Genomic DNA, 11087 nt, shown 5'->3' with positions numbered 1-11087 from the left:
CTGTGTCATTGCCCGAGGTTGGGGGGTGGGGGCAGACTTGACAAGTTTCAAGGGGGCTGGGGCCAGGGCCTGGAAGGAGTTATTGTTTTGGTTCCTGGGAACTTGGCTATTCGCCCTGAAGAGACTGGAGTTATGAGTCCCAAGGCTGCTATCTCTGACACCCTTGAGATATTCTGTTTCCCCTGTGAGACACCGCTTGATTAGCTACCCACTTCTGTCCTGTTTCTTCTTTAAAAACTGTATATAAGGTTTTATGTATAAATACATACATATAATATATATGTATCAAATAAACTTTTTGCATGAGCCAACAGCATGTGTGAGACCTCCTGGTCCCAAACTTTCTTATCTTCTTATACCCTGGTCATCTCTCTCTCAGGAATCGGTCAATGGAAAACAGCCTACTTGTCCAGAATAAAATAAAATGTTATAAAATAAAGAAAAAAAAATGTCTTCGAGGTGGAAAGCAAAGCCACCTTAGAGGTAGGAAATTGTTTCTCGTGCTTAATGAAACATTTATATCAGCAAGATGTAGGGCAGAGATGAAAATAAGAAGCATTGTACCTAAGGGTTCTTGTGTGGCAACCCAGAAGGATTCTAACGTTCCTGTCAATATGTGAGCCTTGGTCCTCCTGATATAGTCTACCTTAGTAGGCAGATCATTCACTTCCGATGAGTACAGAATGTGTGTTACATTATCTCTGAATAAATATGCTTGTTGAAATATACAAAATAAAAAGCTATTTCTTCTTTCTAGAAAGGATATTTGATAAAGCATGGAGCAGAGAAGGTATTGGCTGCCCTGAATCTGATGAGACCTTGGGCAGATCCACATTTAGCCCACCTGTAGAACATCTTTGAGACATGGAGGAAGGTCCAAATTGTCACTTGGATCCACTAGATCTAGTTCCCTGTCAGTGAGGAGGTTTTTGCAGCCTCTCCTGAAGATGCCACACGCCGATACAATCATCTACAGGAGTCACCAGGGAAATGGGACAGTGAACTTATTTTAAGTTTGGGATCAGAGTCTAAGCCACAGGAAGGAAATGTAATGTCCTCCAAGGGGAAAAAGGGTTGGGCTGGCATTTTCGGAACATTCAAAATGGCTCCTTTGAAGTGCAGAAATGTTTACCAAGGAGTCAAGAACAAAGCTGTGCACACTTTACCCAGTGACTTTGGTGGACCCACAGTAATGAGAAGATGCTGGGTAGAAAGGAAGTCAAAAGCACTCCACCACTCAAAGCCCTGGAAATCAGATCCCTCAGCTGGGGAAATCCCCAGATACCTGATGAATTGGATCCTAAGTCATCCATAGGTCACATTTTTGTGCGTGGAAGCAGAGGCCGACATTGGAGTTTCTACCTCTACTGTTCTCTGACCTTTTTTTTCCAAGACCTCTGGAGTTTGCTGTTCTTGAGGCACTAGGAACTAGACAGATCCCTGACAGGCAGATAGGAAAAGGGGGACAGAGAGATTGTGAAGATGGCAAATTCCTGGCCTCTTCCTCATCCTCCTGACCTGAGAGAAAGGTCTCCTGGGCTCCCTGCCATGCCTTATCTGTGGGGTTTCTATTCTGCCTAACCCAGCAAGCTGGTAAAATAGATTCACAATTGCTGAAGGTGTTTGCCTATCAAGCACCTCCCCCATTACACACACACTTTTTTTTTGTTGTGTTTCAACTGAAAAACTCAAAATTAGGCCAGAGGTCTTATGCCACTAAAAGCACTTAACTCACTAGTCTCTCCCAGAGAAAAGGGCTTTTAGTTCCCCTTCTGCTCTGCAGAGAGTCTTTCCTTCTGCCTTTGTGTTTGTCATTGTCATTTTTATCCCACTCCACCTGGGGTTTGTGTGTGTGTGTGTGTGTGTGTGTGTGTGTGTGTGTGTGTGTGTGTATGTGTGTGTGTGTGCATACACACGCATGCTACTAGTATATAGTTTTCTTGGGTGCAGGGGGAACAGCTCCAGGATTAAAGTGTTTGTAGTGTGAGGACTGTAGTTTAGATCCCTAGGCCCCAAGCAAATGCCTGGAAATCATAATAGCCAGCCTAAATTTCCAGAGCTCAGAAGATGGAGAGAGGGCATCTCTGGTTGGCTGGCTGACAGACTGGCTGAATCGGTAAGCTCTGGCTTCAACGGGGGAGACCCAGCCTCAGTGAATAATGGAAAGCAATTGAGGAAAACTTGCAATGTCAACCTTGTGTTGCTACATGCATGCACACAGGTGCACACACAAACATGTGAACATTATATATATGTATACATATATACATATACATATATATATATATATATATATATAAACACTGCATGCCACACAAATATACATGAAGGGAAAAAAATCCCTCACTTCTAAGTCTGAATGGGACATGGATATTTCATGAGATTGTAGAATTTTTTTTCCTGTATATTTCTATCCAAAGTCCTGACACAGACTTATAAACAAACCTAAGGAAGACAAAGCCAGCTGCCCTTGGAAAGTCTAGTGGATTTCAAGTCTGATTGGATCTAATATGAGCTTTGGAGTTTCTCATATCAAGTATAAGACAATTTCTTCTGGCCACATCCATTTAGCTTGAGATAAATTGAGACAAAAACTCTTCAAAGCAATTGAGAAACTCCCTGTGATGAAAAGCCAACTATCAACTGTCACAAGCAAAGAAACCCCCAGAAAACTGTATATCTCAAACATTCCTTCCTCAACCACTTCAATGAGTGGCGGTAGCTCTGTCAATGCTGTGGTTATGTGAAGACACTGCTAACACTAACGCGTGGGAAGTCAGGAGGCTCTTCTGCAAAACCTTCACAGCCAATCCCAGAGGCGCATGGCTTCTGAGTCACACAAGATCCAACCAGACCGTGTTTGTTCACGTCTCTCACCAGCTATGAGATTGTTTCAGCTACCAGGAGGAGGTCAGCATGTTCCTGTCATCATGATGGTGGCTGCTGCCTCACAAACAGTGAAGTTCATCAAGGCACTTAAAAACCCACAGACTTCCCAGAGCTAATGTGAGCACTTAGGAATTTCATCTCTCCCCATAGAAATGGACTATGTCAGCCAAAAGCTACATTTAAATCCGTTCACAGGAATAAGTAATAAAGCCTTGAAACTGCTGTGTCATGGGAAAGGGAAGACACTACAACCACTGAAGAGGACAGAGCATGCCTGACTCTGCCTACACACTATGGAGGGAACCTCTAATGCTATGGGGAAAGGTTGTCATGACAACTTGCCAGCACCTGCCATGAGATGACCAGAGTACTATGACCAGTTGCTATGGGACCCAACCATATGAGCTTTCCATTTCCTCAGCTGAAGGGCAGGAGGAAGATACAGATTTGCTGGTTCTAATCTGTCTGCACTGTATATAATACTGCTGTGTGCCCCATTTCCACAGACCAACGTAGTAACAAGTACGCATTGTAAGCTTGCTTTGAAAAGTGGGGTGCCAGGAATATCCCTAACCACATTCATGTGCCTACTTTGACCCTCAGAACCTTAACAATCGAAGGTCGTTTTTATTAAAGACCTAAAGGAAAATATGCCTCTCCAAATCAAATGATTTGACCAGCCGGCAGGCAGCAAGTGAGGTGAAATGCAAGCAGGGTGGAAGGAAAGCCCAGGACTGAACCTTCCCCATTCATTCTTCAGACACCACACTCAATACAGAATGCTTCTGGGAGGGATCGCTTGGGTTTTCTCCACAACAAGCAATCCCCCCACACCAACTGGGTGTCCTACAAGTCAAGTCCACTTCCATGAACTATTTTCATGGAAATAGCCTCAAGTCAAACCTCACTCGGATAACAATACCCCAGGTTGTCACCCCTGCTGTAAATCACACATCCCATAAACCCTTTCTCAGACACCAGAATTTTCCCAGGTAGCTTAAAGAACCTAAGGAAACATTTTACTTACATTTACGGCTTTACTATAAAGAATAATATAAGTTACACAGATAAATAGCTAGATGAAAGAGATGAATTAGGCAAGGCCAGGCACTTTCTGAGTGGTATGGATACAGACAAAGGAAATGCATTCAGTTGGGTACAGAGCATCCAGGTCCGCTCAGGGCATGCCTGACTCTGCCTACATCTCCACATAGCCATGTGGAAGGAAGTTCTGATCTCTGAACTCCATAGTCCAGGGATCTTTGTAGAGCTTTTACCCGTAGGGATGATTAATAATGAGCCCACCTCCAGCCCATTTCCACTTCCTTGTGGTTGAAGATTAGGAATAAAAGTTCCTAACTTCTAGTAATGGTTTGGTCTTTTAAGGAGCCAGTTACACTGAGAAACCAACTCAGAGGCAACTTGTTAGAGCAAAAGTCACTTCTATCACCCATGGAAACTTAAAGGAACTTATGAGCTTCATGTCATAAGTTAACATCAATGATCAAATAATAGAGCAGAAGACTCTCCCAGAACCTGCACTCCCTGGGAAATTACAAGGAGTCCAGAATGAGTGTGCCAAGAAACAGGGAAAAGAACAAATTATACTTTCCTTATTATAAGTTATAGTACTAGGAAAACACCGTGGAAGCGATCTTATTTGCCTGCTCTAATAAGGCACACCTTGCCCCCATGTAAACATTATGTGGTTGTATTAGGAGCAGTGGCGATTAGTTCCAACTATTTATTGCAGCTACTGCAATCTGCTGTCGCCTTCTATTTAATTAAACAACCATCTGCTTTCTGCAGGGAAACAATAAATCATTTAATAAAAAAATGTACATTTTCCTACTTACATTAGCTATTTTAGAGAAAGAAAAAGAGGATAAAGAAGTAAAGGAGAAAGGCCGCAGAGAGAAGAGGGAGGAAGAAATAAAGGAAGCAACAGTGTGCCAGATGTCAGCCCTGTGAAGATGTTAATATCCATTCTGAATCTGCTTTGTAATTTCCTCCCATTCTGTGGATTGCTTCGCTCCACAAGTCAAAACATTTCATCCCACACGCGAAGAGTATTGTGAATGGGGACTCACATTGCAGAGCTGATTAGGAGACATGCTCCACATCCCTCCGAGAAACGGAGTTCTTTTTAATCTCCAGGATAAAGATTTTTAAATGTCACTTTTCTCACTGCCATATGACTTACATATTTTTAAACCACACTTCATTTCCAAGAAGCACTGTACCAAAAGCTTGGTGATCAAGGACAGACATCATTGTTAATAATTGTGTAAATCCTGACAGCTTATCTTTAAAAATGGCTTGTTGAAAATGTTAGCATTATATCCAGAACTGATTCTGGTCTAATGTTATTATAAATGAAAAGATTTTACTTAATCTCCCCCCCCCCGCCCCTTTTCTTTTTAACCCTGGCATCTTTAACAGGTAGCATTTTGTTAACACTTATAAAGGCATGTCATAAACTGATCTTAACAAAAGGAAATAAAACTTGTCCTGTATTCATAAGCTGGCACAGTTTTGTTTGTTATTTGTCTTGATAAATTAAAAAAAAAAACTGAAGAATTCTGTGGGTTCAGAGTGGTGTGTTTAAGTATAATCAAACAGTGCATTTAGCGCTATTTTGTGGTTCTCATATGAAGTGATCACAGCTCACCCTACAGCAACTTGTCACCTACTTCACCATAAATACCCCAATATATAGGAGCTTCCTGCCCTCCAGAAAATGACCTTTGAAGAGTACCACTGCCCCTGGTTGGATATAAGTCAATCCTGCAGTATGTCACCATGTCCCACCTCTTTCGTTCTGACAGACAGCCTTCAGGATGCGATGTCCCAGGCCACATTTCCCATGATCAGGGATGCAGATCCCTTCGGAAGCAAGCCATCGGTGACACATTGGATCCTCACAAGGCACAGATTCTACCAGGTGAGGGCAGTGCCCCGTGGGCCCTGTGGATTCCATGAGAACATGGCGTTGTCTCATTCTAAAGCCTAAAAGGAGAGAGAAAGCACAACTTTTAGTATTTCACCGATCCTTCAAAGGCAAAGGAGCAGCTGCTGGGCTGCAGATGGAACCTCCCCCGTGAACACTTGCAGCTCTGATGCATGTGTTATCTTGGTGTGTTTTATTTATGAGATGGAGGGATATGAAATGGAAAGGAAAAGAGAAATGTGGGAAAGAATGTGAGTGTAAAAGTGTCTTCCAAGAGACGACAGACAGGCCAGATGGAATCATATGAAATAATGAACAAGGAGCATCCAATGGTGTCCGTAATCCAGGAGCTTCAGTGAAGACCCACAGCCGCACTTGCTCACAGATACATCCGCATTTCATTTTTAGATTGCTTTCAGCATCCTGTTGCTTTACATTAAACAGCACATTTACACCTTTGTCTATGCCTGGTGCCTGACCATTCACAGCTTCCTGCTTTGACAGTTCCCTGTATGGCTTCTCTGAGATTCCCACATCAGCATGTCTATATAGATGGTGTCTCTAAGACTTCATTCTCTATCCTAACTGGGCATGTTTTCTCAAATTCTCATAGTCAGAGCCTGTAATAAGGACATAGGCAGGTTTTGAAATGGTACAGAATTACAAACTATACTTCAATAGGAGTAAGGTAGGTACATACAGAGGAAAGATCAACTGTAATACTGTAAAATATGACAAAGACTATAAGAAAATGGAGGGTGTGGACTTGCTCCAAAAGGCTTTTTATTATTCAGCTTTCTTGATCTGGTGTCATGAGAGAACATGGGCATTTTCATAATCTCTCTCTCTCTCTTTTGTCTAAATGCCAGAAGTAGAAGCTATACTTTGTTTTTACACAACATATTTGTTTTAAATATTTTAAAGTAACATTGAAAAACAATAACGACAACATGACTTTACGAAAAGAATGAATGACTGAATAAGAACTACCTGAGACCCATTAATGACATGACTTGCAATCCTTGGTTCTCTTGATATATATATCACTTTCATGGGCATAGATCTCACCCACATTATCTCCCAAGATTATGTTGAAATTCTGTCAACACATCATGGTCTTTCAGTTTCTTTTTCAAAACTGCTTCTCATATGTCTTCAGTCTGGGCTCAAACTCACTCCGGAGGTGAAGACAATTATGAACTTCTCATTCTCCTGTCTCTATTTCCCAAGTGCTGGGATTATAGGCATGTGTCACCATGTCTGGTTTTTGTGGTAAGGGAGATTGATTGTAGGAGTTCCTCAATGCTAGGGGAGTGCTCTACCAACTAAGCTGCATCTGTAGCCAAAAATCCTTTAATTTAACACCTCATATGTTTAAACTTCCAGTCCCAAGTTGGTAGTGCTGTTTGGGTAGTGGTAAATCCTCTAGGAAGTGGAACCTTGCCGGAGGAAGTAGCTCACTGGAGGAGGGCCTTGACATTTGACAGCCTGGTCTCTCTCCTGTTCACTAATCCACTTCTTGACTGCAGAGGCAATGTGACTGGTCACTTCAGGCTCCTGTCACCATTCCTTCCCCATCATTATGGATTTTATCTCTTGAGCTGTAACATCAAATAAACCTCTCTTCTCTGCTGGGGATGCTATGAATGTGTTGCTCTGATGGGTTGATAAATAAAATGCTGATTGGTCAGTAGCTAGGCAGGAAGTATAAGCGGGACAAGCAGAGAAGAGAATTCTGGGAGGTGGAAGGCTGAGTCAAGAGACGCTGCCAGCCCCAGTCAGGAGAAACAACATGTAAAGATACCAGTAAGCCATGTGGCAAGGTATAGATTTATAGAAATGGGTTAATTTAAGATGTAAGAGCTAGTCAATAGTTAGCCTGAGCTGATGGTCAAGCAATTTTAATTAATATGAGCTTCTGAGTGATTATTTTATAAGCGGTTGCAGGGTCTGTAGGGCTGGGCCGGACTGGAGAAAACTCCAGCTACACTTCTCCTTGATTTTTTTTTTTGGGGGGGGGGCGGGAAGGCGGTGGAGACATGGTTTCTTTGTGTAGCTTTGTGCCTTTCCTGGAACTCACTCACTCAGTAGCCCAGGCTAGCCTTCAATTCACATAGATCTACCTGCCTCTGCCTCCTGAGTGCTGGGATTAAAAGTGTGTGCCACCACCGCCTGACTGAGTCCTTGATTTTTGTGAGGTATTTGATCATCGCAAGACAGAAAATAACTAATACACTACTTAGACATCATTTAGCAGATAGTGACTGTTACAATGATACTAAAATTCCTAAGTTTAAGGTCAATTAAAATAATAATAACAACAGAGATTACTGCTCTGTTATCAATCTAGCTCCACACCATTAAATACTCAAAATACAACCTACAGAAAGCTCAGCCTCATTCTTTGGGAACTCAAGGACAGCTACAAGGGCACTCAACTACACTTGGCATAAATTAAAGACTTCTCAGCTCTTGCCACCACATGACTTGAATGCCCTCTACTTTTACACATAACGCCCATGCCCTGCTTATTTCCTGTTTGTACTTGTTTAGCTCTTGTCTTTGAACAAGAAATAGCATGATTTACACTTTGACAACAGTACAGAAACTTAGCATTCTCTATGGAGGGATTTGGGTGTCCTATTCCTGGAGCTTAAAGCCAGTGAGGGGCTCATGCCATTTCCCTCTATAAATCATGTTGCATCCATCTTGCCATAAATCTATAGAGTGCATATCCTCAGCCAATAAATTCTTTCAGGCTCTTTTGTGTGTGTGTGCATGTGCTGCCCTTGTCCAGACTCTAAGTAGGATCAAATCACACCACAAGCTCAGCATAAAACAAGCACCGTGGCTTCCTGTTCTACTTAACTTACTCACACACTGGCATCCATGCCTGCAGTAAACAACAGGGTTTCCCAGGTGTTCTATTCCAAGAGAAATACAACACCAAGTTCACCATGGCTGGGACAGCCAATGTTTCATAATTATTGAACTCTATGTTAGCCAAATATTATTATTCAGTAAATATTAAAAACCATGTGAATATTGATGTCCTGCATTGGAGGAAGGACAAGAGGCAAACGTCTAACTCTCATTTCCATATAACTCAAGAAGGAGAAAGGGCCTGCACAGCAATTAACCATGACATCGAGAGAGAGATGGTTCACCTACATTACTCCAAACTTAAACCCTCTAGACTTTTGTAAGCTTCTCTGACCATTCTAAGTATGTGTAAACCAAGGCCAGATTGCAATATATTACTTCTCTGAGGATGTGTCACCAGTAGTGTAGGAGGGTAGGGAGTTGACCACAGCTCTAACCTCACTGACTTAGCTCCTGCCTGCAACATGTTTTTGGTCCCACTTCACAAGCTACACCTCAAAGCCATCATGGGTCAGTCCCTTAAACTGAAGCTAGACAGACTAGAGAGGAGGATTTAGGGCTCTGTGTAGGAGACAGTAACAATCATCACTGCATGGCCAGAGATTCACCACTCATCTTTGAAAGAACCACTATTCTCAAGATTTTGTTGTTGTTGTTGTTAGTATTGCCATGAGTTCTGAGGCCAAAATTTATAGTTTTGTGTATCGTTCTACCACAGGCAAACAGACAAAACTGAATAGTGGATTGGGGAGAGTAAGGTCAGAAGAGAAGATGGCAGAAGAGTAGTCAACATTTTTTAGGTGAAAGCAGAGAAGAAGAATTTAAGGATGCTCATGAGTGTATCGAAGTCTGAAGACTGTATTTCTACTGTGTCATGTGGTAACAGTGGCCTTGTGAGCTTCCATTGAGTTGTTCATGAATATGGAGCTAGGATAGAAGACACAGCCAGCAGACTACACACAGATAGCAGACGTCTACTGTATGCTAAATATTGCATTTGCCCTCTGTCTCTGGCAGCCCCGGATGAGGATGCTGAGCCAAAGAACCTGATAAGACTGTAGGTATATATATATATATGTGTTCATATGTGTGTGTGTGTGTATGCATGCATGTACATGCTTGTGTACGGGACCAGAGTACAACCTAGGTTGTCATTTCCAATGTACCTTGTTTTTTGAGACAGGGTATGTCCATGGCCCAGGACTCTTGAAGGTTAAGCTGGCTGGTCAGCAAGCCCCAGGGGCTAGTCTGTCTGTGGCAGCACAGCAGTCCGATTACAAATGCACAACACTATACTTGACTTATTTTACATTGTTTCCGGGAATTAAATTCAGGTCACCATGCTTGTACGGTAAGTAAGTACTTTACTGAATCAAGGCGCCCCGTTTCCCCTAGACTGAATCTTGGATTCCAGTTCCTTAGATATCAACCATGATGATTTCCCAGCCTGTTATAACATAGAAAATAGGAGCATTGATGGTGTAAAACAGTCATGAAAACCTTCAATCCTTTACATACGAAGTAGGTACAGCTTACCACCAGCCCCAAAAATAGAAAAAAAAATCATCAGCTAATATGTATATTATTTGTAATAAAGCCAAATGATGTTTAATAGAATTTATATACATGTAAAATTAGAGCCAACCCAGCAAGCAACAATGGAAAAGGGAAATATTTCCACAGTAAAATTAGATTTCAGGTATGTCAGTGGCTTCTGACCTCACTTTACTGCCTACGTTAGTTTTTCAGAACGTAAAAGATGTCTTTAAGAATAGTTCTACAGTCTCAATTTAAAAACGTCTTTTCCTGTGGGAACGTTGCATGCTCTTCTGTGCTGTGCTTGGGGAACTACATTGTAGCAGGGGAGGAATCCTTGAGGTCCTGTGTAGAAGCTGGCAGCTATTAGGATGGCACATATAGAGGTCTCCATCAAACTCCTTTCAGTGGGTTGCCTTCCTAGACCTCGTCTGCAAGGAACAAGGGTGTCAGGTAAATCTGCATCAAGAGGAATTTTTAAAACTGCCTCACATCTATGTGTGGGGCTCATCCATCAGCATTTTCTTCAGGCTGATTCTCTTTTGTATTTCTCTAATTACTACACTGTGGGAGTATCTCCGAGATAAAGCAATAAACGATACAACCTGATCCCATTTAAATTCCTCTGGAAAGTGTCCCAGCCTCGCTTGACAAGCACCAACCTGCCAAGCGCTGCTCCCCTTGTCTGCCTGTCACTGATGTGATGGAAGGTGCAGAGCCTGTGAATGTTGACTGATTTCCTAATGCATTCTGAGTAGCTGACAGCCATGAGCCTTAGATGATGCCTGATTGAGGGGTGCCTGATGGAGAACAACAGCCATAGAAAGAT

General features: G+C 42.3%; 1 protein-coding gene across 1 annotated transcript in view; it reads right to left on the bottom strand.

Annotated features, from left to right (window-relative positions):
* The window catches only part of Thsd7b (thrombospondin type 1 domain containing 7B), an 852383-nt gene that overhangs the window by 448447 nt on the left and 392849 nt on the right, over nucleotides 1-11087 (bottom strand). The window contains exon 7 of the mRNA XM_042258057.2: nucleotides 5701-5898. Within this exon, the coding sequence (XP_042113991.2) occupies nucleotides 5701-5898 (198 nt within the window). The remainder of the gene's footprint in view (nucleotides 1-5700; nucleotides 5899-11087) is intronic.

The sequence above is a fragment of the Peromyscus maniculatus genome, chromosome 11 (genome assembly GCF_049852395.1).
Source record: "Peromyscus maniculatus bairdii isolate BWxNUB_F1_BW_parent chromosome 11, HU_Pman_BW_mat_3.1, whole genome shotgun sequence".
NCBI classification, from domain to species: Eukaryota; Metazoa; Chordata; class Mammalia; order Rodentia; family Cricetidae; genus Peromyscus; species Peromyscus maniculatus.
This window is presented reverse-complemented; position numbering and strand designations above follow the sequence as displayed.